This window comes from Scyliorhinus canicula, chromosome 20, assembly GCF_902713615.1.
Source record: "Scyliorhinus canicula chromosome 20, sScyCan1.1, whole genome shotgun sequence".
Classification (NCBI taxonomy): domain Eukaryota; kingdom Metazoa; phylum Chordata; class Chondrichthyes; order Carcharhiniformes; family Scyliorhinidae; genus Scyliorhinus; species Scyliorhinus canicula.
This window is the reverse complement of record NC_052165.1, coordinates 49,617,906-49,638,787: the sequence shown is the minus strand read 5'-3', so window position 1 is coordinate 49,638,787 and position 20,882 is coordinate 49,617,906. Positions and strand designations below refer to the sequence as shown.

At 47.6% G+C, this 20,882-nt stretch overlaps 1 protein-coding gene across 1 annotated transcript in view; it reads right to left on the bottom strand.

The window, feature by feature from the left end:
- LOC119954745 (nuclear receptor-interacting protein 3-like) overlaps positions 1-20,882 on the bottom strand; it is a 61,097-nt gene that overhangs the window by 16,187 nt on the left and 24,028 nt on the right. The window contains exon 3 of the mRNA XM_038780282.1: positions 8,957-9,039. Coding sequence (XP_038636210.1) covers positions 8,957-9,039 — 83 coding nt within the window. The remainder of the gene's footprint in view (positions 1-8,956; positions 9,040-20,882) is intronic.

Here is a 20,882-nt window from a genome sequence, read left to right as displayed (position 1 = left end):
CGGAGGCACAGTGGAGGAAGGCACAAGGGGCAGTGTATGAACATGGTGAAAAGGCGAGTAGGATGCTGGCTCATCAGCTCCGCAAGCGGGATGCGGCTAGAGAAATTGCTGGAGTGAGAAATAAGAGTGGGAATGTGGTGCGGAAGGGGGTAGAGGTGAATGAGGTCTTCAAGGACTTCTACAGGGAACTGTACCGGTCGGAGCCAACGGTGGAGAGGAGGGGAATGGAGAGGTTTCTCGACGGGCTATCTTTCCCGAAGGTGCAGGAGGAGCAGGTGGAGGGGTTGGGGGCGCCGATTGAGCTGGAGGAGCTGGTTAAGGGGATCGGGCAGATGCAGTCAGGGAAGGCGCCGGGGCCGGATGGGTTCCCGGTGGAGTTTTATAAAAAGTTTGTGGACCTAGTGGGCCCCTTGCTGGTGCGGACACTTAATGAGGCATGGGAAGGGGGGACTTTGCCCCTGACGATGTCGCGGGCGCTGATTTCTTTAGCAGTGTGGTTCATACAGACCCATATCTCTCCTTAATGTAGATGCTAAGGTGCTGGCAAAGATCCTGGCCACCAGGATAGAGGACTGTGTGCCAGGGGTTGTACACGAGGACCAGTCAGGGTTTGTGAAGGGAAGGCAGCTGAACACGAATGTGCGGAGATTGTTGAATGTCATCATGATGCCGGCGATTGAGGGGGAGGCAGAGATAGTGGTGGCGCTGGATGCGGAGAAGGCCTTCGATAGAGTGGAGTGGGGGTACTTATGGGAGGTGTTGGGGAGGTTTGGATTTGGTGAAGGGTTTATTAGATGGGTGAGGCTGCTATATGAGGCCCCGATGGCGTGTGTGGCCACGAATGGGAGGAGGTCGGAGTACTTCCGGCTTTACCGAGGGACCAGGCAGGGTTGCCCCCTGTCCCCCTGGTTGTTTGCATTGGCAATTGAACCGTTGGCGATGGCGTTGAGGGATTCAGGGAGGTGGAGGGGTTTGGTGCGGGGTGGGGAGGAACATAGGGTGTCGTTGTATGCTGATGACCTGCTATTGTATGTGGCGGACCCGGTGGGAGGGATGTCGGGGGTGATGGAGCTGCTAGCTGAGTTTGGGACCTTTTCAGGCTATAAACTAAATCTAGGCAAGAGTGAGGTGTTTGTGGTGCACCCTGGGGACCAGGAGGAGGGAATTGGTAGGCTCCCGCTTAGGCGGGCAGGGGAGAGTTTTAGGTACCTGGAGGTGCAGGTGGCCAGGGACTGGGGGACTCTTCACAAGCATAATTTCACCAGGCTTGTGGATCAGATGGAGGAGGAGTTCAAGAGGTGGAACATGCTGCCATTGTCGTTGGCGGGGAGGGTGCAGTCCGTCAAAATGACGGTGCTTCCGAGGTTCTTGTTCCTCTTTCAGTGCCTGCCCATCTTTATCCCCAGGGCCTTCTTTAGGAGGGTGACTAGCAGTATTTTGAGCTTTGTGTGGGCACATGGGACTCCGAGAGTGAAGAGGGTTTTCCTGGAGCGAGGGAGGGATAGAGGCGGGCTGGCGCTGCCCAACCTTTTGGGGTACTATTGGGCGGCCAATGTGTCAATGGTGCGTAAATGGGTGATGGGGGGGGGGGGGGGGCGTGGAAAAGAATGGAGATGGCGTCTTGTAGAAGTACGAGCCTGGGTGCCTTGGTAACGGCGCCGTTGCCGCTCTCTCCTAAGAGGTATACCACGAGCCCGTTGGTGGCAGCGACCCTAAGAATCTGGGGACAGTGGAGACGGCATAGGGGGGAAACAGGGGGCTCGATGGAGGCTCCATTAGGTGGAAATCATCGGTTCATCCCGGGGAACACTGATGGGGGATTTAGGGGGTGGCAAAGGGTGGGCATCAGTAAATTGAGGGATCTGTTTATTGGCGGGAGGTTTGCGGGCCTGGGGAACTGGAAGATAAATTTGGGCTCCCCCAAGGGAACATGTTCAGATACTTGCAGGTAAAGGCGTTTGCTAGGCGACAGGTAGAGGAGTTCCCTTTGCTGCCCTCGCGGGGGGCGATGGACAGAGTGCTTTTGGGGGTGTGGGTCGGAGAGGGGAAGGTGTCTGACATTTATAAGGTAATGCAGGAGGTGAAGGAGTCGTCAGTGGAGGAGCTGAAGGCTAAATGGGAGGGGGAACTAGGGGAGCAGATAGAGGATGGGACTTGGGCGGATGCCTTGGAGAGGGTCAACTCTTCCTCTTCATGTGCGAGGCTTAGCCTCATCCAATTTAAGGTGCTGCATCGGGCCCATATGTCTGTGACTCGGATGAGTAGGTTCTTTGGGGGTGAGGACAGGTGCACCAGGTGTTCGGGGAGCTCAGCGAATCATGCCCATATGTTCTGGGCATGCCCGGCACTGGAAGAATTCTAGAAGGGGGTGGCGGGGACAGTGTTGAGGGTGGTTGGATCCAGGGTCAAACCAGGTTGGGGACTCGCGATTTTTGGAGTTGCGGCGGAGCCGGGAGTGCAGGAGGCGAAAGAGGCCGGTGTTTTGGCCTTTGCTTCCCTAGTAGCCTGGCAGAGGATCTTGATATAGTGGAAGGATGCGAGGCCCCCAAGTGTGGAGACCTGGATCAGTGACATGGCGGGATTTTTAAAATTGGAGAGGGTCAAATTTGCCCTGAGAGGATCAGTACAAGGGGTCTATAAACGGTGGCAGCCTTTTCTGGACTTTCTGGCTCAAAGATAGGTATCTTGGTCAATAGCAGCAGCAACCCAGGGGGGAGGTGGGGGGGGGGGGGGGGGGGGGGGGAAGGGGGGTTCTTTATTATTGTTTCTATTTTTTCTATGGTTATTTAACTTAATATTGTGTTCATTTAAGTTGTTGTTAATATGTTTTGTTGTTAATTGACGATGGGCGAATGTTTATGACTGTTATCATTATTGTTATTGTTGGTATTTTATTGCAGTTCGTTGTTGTTATATAAATACAAAATTTTTCAATAAAAATTATTTAAAAAAAAAAGGCTACACAGGGTGGATGAAAGATTGATGATGGATGAAAGATTGATGGATGGAAGATCGATAGATTGAAACCAACGATGATTGTCGTGCCTCTATAACAGCTGTTAATTTAATTAGTTTATTTTATTGGTTGCAGTATATGAAGAGAGACTTCTGCAACACAGGGTGTTGGTTAGAGAGGAGGCAAACATATAATGTTGCCTTCTGGAGGAGCAAGTAAAAGATTGATATTTAGTTTCTTACTTCACGCCTGGTTTCAGAATAAACTAACATGGTGGCAGCGGATAATTACCTAAAGGTTAAAGTTAGAAACTAAGATTTTCTTTTCATACAGAATTCTGTTAGAAGATTGGAGAAGTTAGGACTGTTTGCCTTGGAGGGAAAGATTGAGAGAAGGTTTTTGTGGAGGTATTCAAAATCATGAGGGGTCTGGACAGAGTAGAGGGGGGAAAACTCTTCCCATTGATGGTAGAATCAAGATTAAGAGGGCACAGATTTACGGTAATTGGCAAAAGAAACACTGGTAACATGTGGAAAAATATTTCCGGACTGGGTGTATCTGGAATACACTGAACATAGAACATAGAACATGACAGCGCAGTACAGGCCCTTCGGCCCACGATGTTGCACCGTCCTGTGAAACCCTTCTAAAGTCCCTCTACGCTATTCCCTTATCGTCCATATGTCTATCCAATGACCATTTGAATGCGTTTAGTGTTGGCGAGTCCACTACTGTTGCAGGCAGGGTATTCCACGCCCTTACTACTCTCTGAGTAAAGAACCTACCTCTGACATCTGTCCTATATCTATCTCCCCTCAATTTAAAGCTATGTCCCCTCGTGCTGGACATCACCATCCGAGGAAAAAGGCTCTCGATGTCCACCCTATCTAATCCTCTGATCATCTTGTATGCCTCAATTAAGTCCCCTCTTAGCCTTCATCCCCTCATATGATCTTCCCTCCATACCAGGCAACATTCTTGTAAATCTCCTCTGTACCCTTTCCAATGCTTCCACATCCTTCCTAAGAGTGTGTTGGAGGCAGGCTGAATTGGAGAGAGATTTTGAAGGGAAGAATGTACAGAGATACAGGGGAAGGGGTGTGTGACACTAGATACATTGCTCTTGTGGAGAGCTGGTGCAGATGTGACAGGCCAAATAGCCTCTGCCTGTGCTGTAAAAAGAAAAATCTGTGAGGATTGTGATCAGAGTTACTTTTGTGAATCATAGCTGGAAGCACGTGTAAATTGTCGAGATATTACCCAGCAAGGTTCTCTGAATCCGAATCTTATGATCAGTGGACATATTAAGTGGATATGTGTACACGGATCACATCCTTTCCAAAGAGAAAACAAGATATGGCCTCAGCATTGTCTATTCCCAGCAAAGATAAAATCAGACGTATGTGGCTGCTGTAGCTTGATCCGCTGCTATTTAATAAGATCATGGCTGATCTGATTGTGGCCTCAACACCAGCCTCAACCTCTTACTAACCTCCAAAATCCTCTGATTCCCTTGTTGGGCAAGAATCTAGCTACCTCTGCCTTGAAAATATTCAATGACCCTGCCCCCCCCCCCTGCTTTCTGGGGAAGAGAGGTTCACATACACTCCACCCTTTGAAGAGAAAATAATTCTATGTCTGTCAGAAGAACACTGATGAAAATTTGGATCTTCTATTAAGCTTTACAGATAAAATTTACAAGAAAGATGATCTATTAGATGCCTACAAGGCATGGCGAGACTTTGATAGGTTTTGAGAGATGGACTGTTATTCTACAGGACAATATACAGGTTCTATAAAAAGATTTCAGAAATTCAGTTTGGAGATTCCTTATTTGGTGCTCGCATTTAAATTTCTGATGGTGCTAAAGTGATGCATATGGATAGCCTGCTGGTTACTGGCATTCGAAAAATCTACCTTTTTACATCAAATGCCAGCTGCTGAGAAAATATTCCTGGGGAAGCAGTTATTTCCAGCTGCCTTGATGGCGGAAATGGGACATGCTGCAGTTTCATAGAATCATTGGATTCGTAGAATTTACTGTACAGAAGGCGGTCATTCGGCCCATCGAGTCTGCACCGGCCCTTGGAAAGAGCACTGTACCTAAGCCCATACCTCCACCTATCCCTGTAACCCCTTCTAACCTTTTTGGACACTAAGGGAAATTTATCATGGCCAATCCACCTAACCTGCACGTCTTTGGACTGTGGGAGGAAACCGGAGCTCCCGGAGGAAACCCACGCAGATGCGAGGTGAACGTGCAGACTCCGCACACACAGTGACCCAAACCGGGAATCGAACCAGGGATCCTGGAGCTGTGAAGCAACTGTGTTAACTACTGTGTTACCGTGCTGCCCCGTGGCACAGAGGTTGTGGACTCTGGCCTTTTGAGATCTTTCAGATATGGGGAGTGGGTGTCATTACAACAGAAGAGTCACATCTCAAAGGAATGAGGATGAAGACACTTTTGCAGGTCGTGCAGATGACAGGATTGGAGCTGCAATAACAAACAAATAAACCCCAGAAGTGCCCAGAGAACAGTTAACAGGTGATTCCGATGTGACGCAAAAGATCATAATGCAATGAACTGCTTAAAACAGAAGAACAGGTTTTTCAAAGCGACTCCTGGCACAGAGAATTCCATGGTTGAAGACAATAGTCTGAGAAATTGTCCTAGTTGATGCGTTGGGTAAGCTGGGTCTACGAGGACTGCGTTTACTGTAGTGGTGAGAGAGACAGGCTTCCAACACTTGAAGAAATGCACCTCGATTTTATTGAACACTTAACTATAATACATGCTTTAACTGTGGGTTGTCACTATGCTGAGTTGACTGGAGACCTGAGGCTAACCTGACCAGACTATCTTGCTACCACATGGTAGATGTTCTGGTTGCTGCTCACGAGCTCTGACTGTCTCAGAGGCTGCATCCCAAGAGAGCGGGAAAACTAGTGCCCTCTGGCTTTATAGTGGTCGTGTCCTGTCTGGTGATTGGCTGCTGTGTTCTGTGTGTTCACTGGTCATCCTGTGTGTCAATCACTGCCTGTCTGCACACCATCATATACCTGGATGTATATTATGACACTAGTCACAAGAGACTTTAGTCTGTTAATAAGTGCATTAGTTGAATTTTGTGATAGATAGTGATTTCACCTCAACAGTATTTGGGATAGATTGGTTAAAATGTTATTCAGATTAACACAATAGTAAGGGTTGAAGTAAAGTCAGAGTCTGGAAGTTGCACTTATTTAATGTTTGGGGATGACATCACATTGAGGTCACTGAAAAGATTGGTGATCCCATGTGAAATAGCTGGAGTAAGCCACTTAATTTGTGCAGTTGCAGTCTCCACTGTGATACCCCTGCTGCTGAGCAAGCCTTCTAACGAAAAGGCACAAATGAAACTGGACATGGTACTTGAGAAGGCATTGTATTTCTAAAATCAGTGGATCTACAGTTTACCAATTCAGGACATCACTGCATCTTTTAAACAAAATCTGGCATATCTGATGTTCGAGATGTGTTAATGGATTCATGATCAAAATTTGAGGGGACAAAAAGCAAATTGTCTTAAAGCTGACAGACAATTTTCTCACCCTTTTCAAGACTAAAGATCCCCACTAAAGGACGCAGGTGTGGTTAATGATAAGTGTACAATGCCTTCTGGTGGCAGCCATGTGGTTGAAGACCGTTGACGTGGTGGTTCCCGCGCGGGGAATTTTTTTTACCTAACAGTCCTGATCAAACTTTCGAACGCAATCCTGAAGTCAATTCCATTCAGTGAAGGTGCCGGCAAACACTTTGAGCGGTCCGACATGCATCCATCAAAGAATAACGGGGGTGGGGGCGGAAATGGCAGCTGACAGACGGCGAGGCTCTGGTGAGCCGAGTGAAAGGCGTGATGGCGGCGAGCCCAGAGCCTGTGCTCCTGGACCAAAGGTCTACGGCACAATTAGTGGACTTTTTAACCACTCAATTTCAAAAGCAGAGGATGGAAATCTTCGAAGACCTGATAAGGGCCATTGACCTGATAAAAGCAGCAGTGTAGAGGGTTGACCAGAGGCCTTCTGAGCATTCAAAGGACACAGGCAGCATTCAACAGTGTGAGCAGACAACCATCGGTTTGCCCCAGGGAGGATGGACGGGAGGTTCCGAATTTGGTGGAGAGCGGGGATTGAGACGATGGGGAACTTGTTCTTGGAAGGTAGCTTTCCGAGAATGACGGCGCTGGAGGAGAAGTTTGCATTGGCGGGGGGAAATTAATTCCGATATTTACAGGTACGGGACTTTTTGCAGAAGCAGGTACCAACCTTCCCACTCCTGCTGCTAAGGGGGATTCAGGAGAGGGTGGTCTCTAGAGGATGGATAGGGGAGGGGAGCATCTCGGACATATATAGTGAGGAGATGCAAACCAAGCTGAATCGAAAGTGGGAGGAGGAGCTGGGGGGAAGAGATAGAGGAGGGCCTTTGGGTGGACGTGTTAGGAGGGGTCAATACTACCGCAACATGTGCCAGGCTCAGCCTGATCCAATTTAAGGTTGTTCACCGGGCTCACATGACAGTGGCCCGGATGAGCAGATTCTTTGGGGTGCAGGATAGGTGTGCGAAGTGTGCAGGGGGTAGGGGGGGGGCAGTGAATCATGTCCATATGTTCTGGGCATGTCCAAAACTGAGGGGATTTTGGCAGGGGTTTGCTGACGCCATGTCCACAGTATTAAATATGAGGGTGGCAATGAGTCCAGAGGTGGCGATTTTTGGGGTATCGCAGGATCCGGGCATCCAGGAAGAGAAAGATGTTCTGGCCTTTGCTTCACTGGTAGCCCGGAGGAGTATACTGCTGGCATGGAGGGACTCAAAACCCTCGAAATCTGAGACTTGGCTTTCAGACATGGCTGGCTTTCTCTGCCTGGAGAAAATTAAATTCGCCATGAGAGAGTCTCTACTGGGGTTCGCCTGGAGGTGGCAACCATTCTTCGACTTCCTCGCAGAGAACTAATCGTCAGCAGAAAGGGCGGGGGGAGTGGGTTAGGTTAGCGTAGGTTAGGGGGGGGGGGGTAAGTAATGACAAGGCCTGTGGGAGAGGGAGGTGGAATTTGCACTATGTTTATATTTTTTCTTGTTATGTATATTGTTGATTTTGTTGTTGTTGAAATGCCATTTATTAAAAAAACAGTGTGAGCAGCCAGGAGCCTGTAAGTAGTACCAAAGGGGTACATTTAATAGCCAGACTGCAACAATTGCCATCTGAGCCAAGCTACCATGATCTCGAGGAGGACACCCTGAGTCCACGGACTCTACATCAAGTCGCTCCCTGCTACTGACCTCAGCCTGGGCAGCCACTCACAAGCAAGTTGACAGATTTCAATGGTTTCCCATTGAAATTTCCATTTTCCATTTGGCCTCCTGCACCCCCTCCGCAGCCATGGCTGTAAATATTTGTAGTAATTTGCGCCAGACCTCCGCCTGAGAGGAGTGGAGCATCGAGGAGAGGTAGAGCATGAAGTCTCCAACTCACTAATCACATTTAAATACATGGAAATGCCGGTTTTGCATACCCCCACCTGCAGGGTGTGCAAACCTTTTTGTCGCCGCCAGGGAGGGACACGCGAATCAGTGGTCGGCGCGAACCTCTATTTTTGCCAGGTGCCTGATTCTCCGTCCAATCGTGATTTGCATTTCCAACGTCACAAGGCGGAGAGTCCAGCCCAACATTGAAGCATAATCAGCAATTTAAAACATGATCGGTATAGACAAGTCAGAAAAGTCCACCGGGCTTGCAATACTTTCTACAACATAATGATTATTAGATTAATTATTTATAGAGTCCTAATACAAGCATTTCAATGAGTTAACAGCCAGCTGATTGGAATTGGTTACAATGGCGTAATTGTCATCTCCTGCCTTGTGATATAAACAGCACCAACTCTCATCAGGGCACAAATCTTCATCTCTGAAAATCCTTCCCTAATTTAGAGTGATTCATCTGCTAACGGATATCTTACCCTATTCTGTTTAAGCAACTGGTGGAGATTGTGTTCTGTTGGCAGCCTGTGTTGATGATGACTTTGATCTCTTGGTCACAGCACTGAGGAAATAAGGGACATAAGTTACTGAAAGAGTAAATAAAAAGGAACGAGGAACAGATTTTAGAACATAGAACATAGAACAGTACAGCACAGAACAGGCCCTTCGGCCCTCGATGTTGTGCCGAGCAATGATCACCCTACTCAAACCCACGTATCCACCCCATACCCGTAACCCAACAACCCCCATTAACCTTATTTTTTAGGACACTAAGGGCAATTTAGCATGGCCAATCCACCTAACTCGCACATCTTTGGACTGTGGGAGGAAACCGGAGCACCCGGAGGAAACCCACGCACACAGGGGGAGGACGTGCAGACTCCGCACAGACAGTGACTCAGCCGGGAATCGAACCTGGGACCCTGGAGCTGTGAAGCATTATGCTAACCACCATGCTACCGTTCTGTATTATATTTCTATCTATATGAATTATTAAGAACTTGCACTTTTCAAGCACTACCTGTGCCAAGGTTTTATGCTCTAAAATTCTCTGTAAGCATTTCTGATGGAAATGTCAATGTTAAAAGATGTTAACACTTGGTTGTAACAGCACTGGTGGTGAATATAGATTATCTTCCAATTTCTTCCCTTTACACTATCCACACTCCCCATATGATAGTGTGTGCTTGTTCATTATTACATTTTTCCTCCTCTCTTAAGTCTGCTTTCCTGAAATTAAAAATCATAGTTCTGCTCACTTGAAAGTTGGAATGAATATTGTGGTCTTTGTGAACTGCTGTCTGACTTTGACATAATTCACTACTCCATAGCCATAATGATAAACTTAGGCCGGGATTCTCCCCTACCCAGCGGGGCGGGGGTCCCGGCGTGATGGAGTGGCGTGAACCACTCCGGCGTCGGGCCACCCCAAAGGTGCGGAAGTCTCCACACCTTTAGGGGCCAAGCCCTCACCTTGAGGGGCTAGGCCCGCGCCGGAGTGGTTGGCGTTCCACCGGCTGGCGTGGACTGCCTTTGGCGCCACTCCAGCCGGGGCTGAAAGGACTTCGACGACCGGCGTAAGTCCACGCATGCCCCGGAGCGTCAGTGGCTGCTGACGTCATCCCCGCCCATGCGCAGGGGAGGGGGTCACTTCCGCCTCCACTATGGTGAAGACCATGGCGAAGGCGGAAGGAAAAGAGTGCCCCCACGGCACAGGCACGCCTGCAGATCGGTGGGCCCCGATCGCGGGCCAGGCCACCGTGGGGGCAACCCCCGGGGTCAGATCGCCCCGCGCGCCCCCCCCCCCCCCCAGGACCCCGGCGCCCACCCGCGCCGCCTGCTCCCGCCGGTAAGATAGGTGGTTTGATCCACGCTGGCAGGAAAGGGTTGACAGCGGCGGGACTGCGGCCCATTGCAAGCCGGAGAATCGCCGCGGGAGCCCCACCGACCGACACGGCGCGATTCCAGCCCCCGCCGAATCTCTGGTTGCGGAGAATTCGGGACACGCCGGGGGGGTCGGAGAATCCCGCCCATAGTGTTTGCCGTCTGCCCTATAGCATCTATGACGATTTGAGACATTATTATTTCACTCTTCTTAATCTTATTCTCTCATTGTTCTCTCAGTAACTGAAATTTTTGAGTACTTAAAATATGACTTTAAAGACAACTTATTTCACGGTGGTACTGCTGTTACTCCTACCAGGAGATATGTTGTCATGGTATGTCACAATTGACCATCTTGCACCATCCTCACACCCACTGTAGCTTGTCTGCAACCACTGTGTCATCCAACTAGCCTTGGTTGACCCCTGTTTCTGCTGCCTGCCACTTTGCCTTCTGGAAGAGATCTTTGTAGCTTTTCAGTTCTGATCAAATGGCCGATATACTGACATTTTCTTTCCTAAATGTCATGTTTTAAAGTTCTTTTTGCTCTTGCAATTTCAAGCATCCTTTCATTTATCTTATGATCTGTATATGGAATTTTACATTTCATAATAACATGATTAAATTTAGGCCTAGCATCAATTGCTACAGTTTCCAATGGCAATCTTTGCCTCAACAGTTGGACAGAACTTCCAACTGAACTTAGCAAATTTTTCTTCATTACAGCAATGACTCAATTCAAAGAAGTACTTCACTGGCTGTGAAGTGCTTTGAGATCTCCTGAGGTTGTGATATGTGCTTTATAAATTCAAGTATTTAAAAAATGGAGTATCCTTGGTTTCATTAACAAAAGTATAAAAGAGGATGTTACGGTAAATATTTGTAAAACTGGTCAAGTCTCAGCTGGAAAATTTTGTTCATGTCTGGGCACCACATTAGGAAGGGTGTGAAAGACTTGGAGGAGCCAATAGGGATGAGGAACTTCAGTTATGTGGAGAGACTAGAGAAGCTGGGGCTGTTCTCGAAAGAGCAGTGAAGGTTAAGGGGAGATCTGATAGCGGTGTTCAAATCATGAAGTTTTGATGAAGCAAATAAAAAGAAACTTTTCAGTGGCAGAAGGGTCACGAACCAGATGACTCAGATTTAAGGTGATTGGTAAAAGAACTAAAGGTGGCAGAAGGAAACTTTTTAAATAAATTGTGATGTTGCCATCTGAAACATGGGTGACAGAAGCAGATTCAATATCTAACTTCACATTGAAAGTTATTAGATACTGCAAGGGAAATCATTCACAGGATAATGTAGAAAGAGTAGAGGATTGGGACAAAGTAGATAACTCCACTAAAGAACCACCATAGGCATTATGAATGTTTTCCTTTTGTGATGTATAATTTTATTATTCCGTGAACTACCATTCTTATAGTCCTCCTGCCTCTCACCCCTTGGTGTATGGCGCCATGCTTCTTCAGACCATGTGTTTTGGGTCACTGATCCATATATTAACTCTGAGGTATGTTGGATATGTGAAGGTCTGATATCACGTGGGAAACCCAAAAGTAAGTTTAATATGTTTGTCGGTAGCATTTTAATGCAGCTAGCTCATATAATTTTAGTTTTTGGTTTGGTGTTGATTGCACAACAGTGGGGGTGATGATGACCTGCATGATGTTATCTCAACTCCAATATTTAAAGATGAAATTTGGTGGAGTTCAGAGTTTGAAGCGACAAGGTGTGACAATGGATTTGAGTCACTCAAAGGCCATGCAACATTTCATTGACACCTCTCTTAATAAACTGTTGAGGGCTATGCAGAGCCAGAGAGAGGTACTGTTCCTTAGCAATGGTGGGGGGGGGGGGGTAAAGAAACATAGAACATACAGTGCAGAAAGAGGCCATTCGGCCCATCAAGTCTGCACCGACCCAATTAAGCCCTCACTTCCACCCGATGGCCCCCCCCCCCCTCCGCATTCCCACCATTGCTAAGGAACAGTACCTCTCTCTGGCTCTGCATAGCCCTCAACAGTTTATTAAGAGAGGTGTCAATGAAATGTTGCATAGTCTTTGAGTGACTCAAATCCATTGTCACACCTTGTCGCTTCTAACTCTGAATTCCTAACCTTTTTGGACACTTAGCAATTTAGCATAGCCAATCCACCTAACCTACAGGTCTTTGGACTGCTCCTGCCACAAAGAAGACACTGCTGGAGGTGGTGACGCATAGGCTCACCAGCAGGAGTGTGTGCCACACCAATGGATTCAATGCCGGAGACACTTTACTGACCTAACCAGGTTAGGAAAAGGGAGTACAGTTTCACATTTCTGTATGTCCTACTGTTGGCATCACCCCACCCATTTACTCTGCCTTGTGATGCCTATTCCTTCACATCATTCCTCCCACTGACTTACTTTGCAGGCGTACCCATCTTTCTCTTTCTGTGTACTTCTTTATATCCACCAACTGCAGAGGAGGAAGAGCTGGAGGTCAGCATTTCTGCGTCCTCTGCCATTGCAGATGGGGCCCTCCCAGTCATATGGTGATACAATTAAATAATGGCAAACCGCATGTCGTACAACAATCAGTTACGCTGGACAATCTCAGCAGGTCTGAGATTGGCCTTGGAGTTTGGAGATGAGTTTCGTAAGAATGATGGTGTTGAAGGCTGAGCTGTCCCTTTGTGTCCCTTTGGCCAAGACTGCCCCTGCACAAGTGCCACTGGGGCCTCATGGGCTCCAAAATCCAGGGGTCATTAACTAAGAGATCTTGGCAGTCAGAGCTAGGATCTGAATTCTGCACCATGTAGAATTGGTGGGAAGAGGAATAGTAAATCATTGTAGTTGCCTAAGGATGTCTGAGAAAATATTCAGTTATGAAGCTTCCATTCTTAAGTGGAATTAAATATTTTTTTTAGTTTGCATTATTTTCCACCCTTGCCCATTCTTGGTTTCTGGTGGCAGGTCATCTTTCCACCTGCTTGATAATGAATGTGTAGACATTAATTGAAAGGATGTGCAAAGATGTGTTTGCAGGACAGCTTTAGATCAGAGGCATTTTTGGGGGAGAGCGTGAGAGAACAAAGAACAATACAGCACAGTATCAGGCCCTTTGGCCCTCCAAGCCTGTACCGGTCATGATATCAGCCTTTGCCAAAAACCACAGTCCTTCCTTGTGCCATTTCCCTCTATACCCATCCTATCCATGTGTTTGTCAAGATGCCTTTTGAATGCCATTAATATATCTGCTTCCACAACGTCCCATGGCAACGCTTTCCAGGCGCTCACTGCCCTCTGTAAAAGACCTGCCTCGCACATCTCCTCTAAACATTTCCCCATGGACCTTAAACCTATTCCCCCTGGTGACTGACCCCTCCACTCTGGGTAAGAGTGCCTGCCCATCCACTCTATCCATGCCCCTCATAACCTTGTAGACCTCGATCAGATTACCCCTCAACCTCCATCTTTCTAATGAAAACAATCTGAATCTATTCAGCCTCTCCACATAGCTAACACCCTCCAGACCAGGCAACATCCTCTTACTCCAAGTGCGACCTTACCAAGGTTATATACAAGTGTGCATGACTTGCCAGTTTTTATACTCGATGCCCCGTCCAATGAAGGCAAGCATTCCAATGCTTTCTTGTCTACCTTGTCCACTTGTGTTGCCACCTTCAAAGATCTGCACACCCTGACCTCTCTGACTTTCTATATTCCTAAGAGTTTTGCCATTTATGGTATATTTCCCCTCTATGTTAGACATACCAAAATGCATTACCTCGCATTTGTCAGAATTAAACTCCATTTGCCATTTCTCTGCCCAAGTCTCCGACCTATCTACGTCCTGCTGTATCCACTGACAACCCTCAACACATCTTCCACTCCACCAACCTTGGTGTCATCCGCGAACTTACTAATCAGACCAGCTACATTTTCCTCCAAATCGTTTATGTATACTACAAACAACAGAGGGGAAATATACCATAAATGGCAAAACTCTTAGGAATATAGAAAGTCAGAGAGGTCAGCACAGACCCCTGTGGAACACCACTAGTCACAACCTTCCATTCAGAAAAAAAAGTGGAGTGGCCATTGAATATTGTTCTGAAATCGGTTCCCTTATGCAACGTAAGTGAGTCTTGCATTAAGAGAATCCCTGGCCGTGTGAGAAGCTGGTGCTCCATTGCTTTCATCACCTTTTTCCTCCGCTATTTGTTTTCATCCTTATTTGGCAACGTCCCCAAGTGACACATGCTCCATGTCTTGCTCCTCTTGCTGGTCCAACCTGAGTTACAGTGGGCAGCTCACCACAAACATTTGAGGCCCTGGTTGAAGGTTACCTCCAGAACTAACCTGAAGTACATTCTCAGGGTGCCAATGGCTTGAGCAATCACATCCCTGGTAATCAAGTGGTGCTGTTTGACATTATTGGTCATGCTTTTGACAGGTGTCACCATCGAGTTTGAAGTAGAGATCTCTTGTCTCTTTGCAGAAACCCCTTAAGTGTTCCCGCAGGTTTGAAGATGTTGGGAGATTTAGACTGTTGCAGGATGAAAGAATCACAGAAGTTCCTTGGAAATCTTGTGAACACCTGCAAAAATATCTTTGTGGTTGTACACTGGCTGCTCATCGATTGAATGGAGAAAATTAATGCATGACAAAAATACAATAAATACTCCTCTTTCCACGAGTATACATTTGTGAGCACTGAGTATTTATTCCACTAGTTCCATCAGTTCGGAACAGCCTCATCAATTGCCATGCATATAATCTTTCAATGATGAGTTTCAGGATGCCAAGGAAGCCCACAGATGCAATATAACATTTTAAACTACACTGAAATATTGCTTCAGTTGTGTGTGTTGCCAAATGTTAATAAGCAGCTCTCTTCCCCCAAGGGGACAGGTTGCAATGAGCCAAACCAATCAAATTAAATCCAGGCATTAATGAGCTGGAGCCAGTTTCCAAGCATGCTTGCATTTTTGCCAGATTTAACCCTGCACCCGCAACTAAACCTTTCTCTGGGTTAAAATTCCATCCCATTGTCACTGGCTCTTACACAGTTGTCCATCAATGATTTTCTCCTGAATCGTTTAAACAATTCTGTTGTTTCCTGCACCTGGACTCCAGGCTACCTCCCACCGGCCTTGCAAAACTATCTTTCAACACTACCCTTGTCACTTTCTCAGATTCAATGTGGCCAGTTGACTCTATATGGATCTCACACACTTAGCTTTGACTTATGTATTTATTGAGGTATACAAGAAACACATTCCCCTTAACACTTGAAATTGATTTTGCAAACTTGTACTTGTTTCATCCAATCGTTTAACATACAAAAATGACAACATAGGAACAGGGGTCCATTTGGCCCCTTGAGTCTGTCCCGCCATTTAATGGCTGATCTGTGGTCGAACATATACCTGCCTTTGGCCCATATCCCTTAATATCTTTGCTTAACAAAAATCAAACCATCTCAGATTTAAAATAACAACTGTTCTAGCTTCAACTACTGGGCCTACATTTATTTCATTAATCCTTTTCTCTTTACATACCTATAGAAACTTTTACAGCCCATTTTTATTTAATATTTTCTTTACTTTTTTTTAGTATTTTATTACCACATGCATCAAACATCCATCAAAACAGGTTACAGCAAATAAACACCCTGGGAAACATACTTCCCAACAATCAACTATAGAGTCTGTACAGATTTCTCCCCTTTTTCCACCTCCTCCCCCTGCGATGAACAGCTCTTCCATGACAGTCACAAACATCCCCCACCTTTTCTCAAACCCACCTGCTGAGCCACTTAACTCATACTTTGTCTCCTTTAACCACAAAGGACAGGTCACCCAGCCATGCTGCTAACCCTCCCCCCCCCCCGGTAGCGATGCCGACCAAAACTCGAGCAAAATTCGCTGCCATGCATTCAGAGAGGCGAAGGCCAAGACAGCGGCCTTCCTCCTCGCCATGTGCTCCGGCTTCTCTGAAACCCCAAATATCGCCACCAAAGGGTCCACCTCCTCCTCCACTATCCTGGCTAAGACCGCAAACACTCCCGCCCCGAATCTTCCCAAATGTTTGCAACCCCAAAACATTTACACGTGATTCGCTGGCCCCCGCCCACACCTCTCACACTCATCTGCTACCCCATAAAATAACCCACTCATTCTCGCCTGAATCATATGCACCCTGTGCACCACCTTAAACTGCATCAGGCTCATCCTTGAACAAGAGGAGGTCCCGTTTACCCTGCGCAGTGCCTTATTCCAGACTCTCCAATTGATCTCCCCTCCCAACTCCGCTTCCTATTTCTCCTTTATCTTCACCACCCGATCGCCTCCCTGCTCCAGCAGGGTGTATCCCAGCAACCTAGGGAATCCCCTCCGGACCTTTCGCGCAAAGTCTCCACCCTGCAGATACCTGAACTCACTACCCCTCGGCAGCTCTACCCTCTCGCTTAGCTCCTCCAGACTGGCGAACCCTTTCTCTAAAAACAAATCCCTCTCCTTGACCAGCCCCACTTCCCTCCACCCCGTGGCCGCGATTCTCCCAAAGGGAGACAAAGTCCCGACGGCGGAGTGAAACCCGGAGTGTTTCACTCCGGCGTCGGAAGCCGCTCCTCGCCCCCTATTCTCCCACCCCCAGGGGGCTAGGAGCGGCGGCGTGTCAATCTCGAGCGCCGGGCCTTGACGCTTGTGTCAAAGCGGCGCCGCCTGAATGACGCGGCCGGCGGCGCCTAAATGACATCACCCGCGCATGCACGGTTGCCATCTTCCCCTCCGCTGCCCCGCAAGACATGTCGGAGTGATCTTGCGGGGCGGTGGAGGGAAAAGAGGGCGTCTTTCAGAGACGCCGGGCCGACGATCGGTGGGCACCGATCGGGGGTCAGACCCCTCCTGAGCACCCCCCGGTGCTCGGTTCTACCTCCGCCCACCACAGGTCCCACACGCAGCGGCTCCGCGCGCTGCTCACGCCGGCAGCGACCAGGTGTGGTTGGCGCCGGAGTGAACCGGTCAGATTCGGCAGGCCGCTCGGCCCATCTGGAGCGGCGATTCTCCGAGCGGCCTGTCGCAAAACTCGACATGCTGTTTTTGGGGGGGTGGGAGAATCGCGTGCTGGTGCCAGGGCGGCGTGGCGTGATTCACCCGGCACTCCCGCGATTCTCCCACCCGGCGTGGGGTCGGAGTATCGCGCCCCCTATATACACTATCCATCTCCCCGGCTCAAACCCATGATTCTCGCACAGCGACATTAGCGCTGACATCCCTTCCACCCTAAAATGCCTCCTCGACTGATTCCATAGCTTCACCATGGACTGCACCACTGGGCTCCCTGAATATCTACTCTGAGCCCTTGGCAACGCTGCCGTCACCATAGACCTCAAACTAGACGCCTTACAAGAGTCCTCCTTCGTCCTAACTATTCTCCTTCACCACCGCTGCTTAATATTTTATTTTCATATTGTATTTTCCCATTAATTAGTCCCTTGGTTCGCTTTTGCTGAATTTTAAACTGTTTCCAATCCTCAGATCTATTGCTTTTTCTTGCTAATTTGTATGCCTCTTCTTTGAATCTAATACTATTTCTAATTTCCCTTGTAAGCCATGGTTTGGCCACTTTTGGAGTTCACCTATTTGTTCCTTGAATGCCTGCCACTGGCTTTCCTTTCAGTAATGTTTCCTAGTCTATCATAGCCAACTCATGCTTCATATCATCATAGTTACAAAGAACAATACAGCACAGGAAGAGATCCTCCAGTCCTCCAAGCTTGTACCGGTCATGATACCACCCTTGGCCAAAACCCTCACCACTTCCTAATGCCGTATCGTTCTACACCCATCCTATACATGTTTTTGTCGAGAAGCTTTTTGAACGCCATTAATGTATCTGCTGCCACAACCTCCCCTGGCAGCATGTTCCAGGCACTCACCACCCTCTGTAAAAAACCTGCCTCGCACATCTCCTCTAAACTTTGCCCACTGGACATTAAACCAATGCCCCCTAGTGACTGACCCCTTCACCCTTGGAAAGAGTACCTGTCCATCCACTCTATCCATGCCTCTAATAATCTTGTAGATCTTGATCAAATCGCCCCTCAACCTCCGCTGTTCTAATGAAAACAGTCCGAGTCTATTCAGCCTCTCCGCATAGCTAACACCCTCCAGGCCAGGCAACATCCTGGTAAACCTCCTCTGCACCTTCTCCAAAGCCTCCACATCCTTCTGGTAGTGTGGCGACCAGAATTGTGCACAATATTCCAAGAGTGGTCTTACCAAGGTTCTGTACAACTGTAGCATAACTTGCCAGTTTTTATATTCGATGCCCTGTCCAATGAAGTCAAGCATTCCATATACTTTCTTAACTACCTTGTCCACTTGTGTTGCCACTTTCAAAGATCTGTGTACCTGTACGCCCAGATCTCTATATTCCTAAAAGATTTGCAATTTAATGTATATTTCCCTTACCAAAATGCATTTCCTCATATTTGTCTGGATTAAACTCCATTTGCCATTTCTCTACCTATGTCCTGCTGTATCCTCTGACAATCATCAACACTATCTGCCACTCCACCAACCTTGGTGTCATCCATGAACTTACTAATCAGACCAGCAATAATCTTTATTAGTGTCACAAGTAGGCTTACATTAACACTGCAATGAAGTTACTGTGAAAACCTCCTCGTCACCACACTCTGGCGCCTGTTCAGCTACACTGAGGGAGAATTCAGAATGTCCAATTCACCTAACAAGCACATCTGCCAGGACTTGTGGGAGGAAACCAGAGCACCCGGAGGAAACCCACACAAACAGTGACCCATGAGGGAATTGAACCCGGGACCCTGGCGCTGTGAAGCAACAGTGCTAACCACTATGCTACCGTGCCGCCCTAATATTCAGAGTCAGGTTCCTGGTCTCAGAACCAACTACCTCACTATCCACCTTGAGAAAGAATTCTATCATATAATGGTCACTAATCCTCAAGGGTTCTCTCACAACTAGATTGCCAACTAATCAATTGCACAATACGCAGCCTAAGATGGCCGGTTCCCTTGTTGGTTCCTCAATATATTTGTTCAGAAAAACATCCCGTATACACTCCAGAAATTCCTCCTCTATTGTACTGTGACTAATTTGACTCACCCATTCTATATGTACATTAAAATCACTCATAATCTCAGATCTTCCTTTAACATAGGAAAACACTGGTAAAGGTTGATGATAAATCCAGTCAATGGTTTATTTTTCACAATTCAAACAACTGAACAAATCTTTCTCAAACAACTTCTACAATGCTTGACCTAACAACAGCCAACTACGATTTACAGTTCACGATTAATAAAGCCTAATGTTCACTCACTCTCTCAGTCTCTCGGTGAATTGAAGGTACATCAATTTATTAATCGTGAACTTGCCTAGTCAGAGTCAGTAGTACAGATGAGTGCCACCCAGAGGTGGCCGGGCTATATAAGGCCCCAGTGAGGGCGGAGCCAGAGGCGAAGCCCACCGGGGTTACAGTACATTACCTGGAAGCAGCTCATATCACCACTTCCAGGTCATAGGTTACAGTATCATGCATTAGGTGAATACATTCATCACAGCTACCTCAAACATCTGGAATGCAGTTCCAGTACAGCTACAAGACTGGCATCAACCCAGCAATGTGGAAAATTGCCCAGGTGTGTCCTGTACACAAGAAACAGGACAAATCCAACCCAGCCAATTACGACTCTATCAGTCTAGTGTCCATCATCAGCAAAGTGATGGAAGGAGTCATCAGCAGTGCTATCAAGCAACACTTACTCAGCAATAATCTGCTCACTGACGGTCAGTTTGGGTACTGCCAGGGTCACTCAGCTTCTGACCTCATTACAGCATTGTTCAAACATGGACAAAAGAGCGAATGCAGAGGTTAGGTGAGAGTGACTGCCCTTGACATCACGGCAGCATTTGACCGAGTATTGTATCAAGGAGCCTTTGCTAAACTGGAGTCAATGGGAATCAGGGGAAAACTCTCCAAAACTTAAGTCAAACCTGGCAGTGTTGTGGTGGTTGGAGGTCAATCATCTCAGCTCCAGGGCATCACGGCAGGGGTTCCTCAGGGTCGTGTCCTAGGTCCAATCATCTTCAGCTGCTTCATCAATGACCTCCCTTCCATCATAAGGTCAGAAGTGGGGATGTTTGCAGATGACGGCATAATGTTCAGCACCATTTGTGACTCCTCAGATACCGAAGCAGGCCATATCCAAGTGCAGCAAGGCCTGGACAATATCCAGGCTTGGGCAGACAAGTGGCAAGTTACATTAGCGCCACACAAGTGCCAGGAAATGACCATCTCCTACAAGAGAGGATCTAACCACCACCTCTTGACATTCAATGGCATTACCATCACTGAATCCCCCACAATCAATGTCCTGCATGTTACCATTGATCAGAAACTGAACTGTTCTTTCCCCATTAATACTGTGGTTACCAGGCCAGGTCAAAGGCTAGGAATCCTACAGTGAATAACTCACTCCTGACCCCC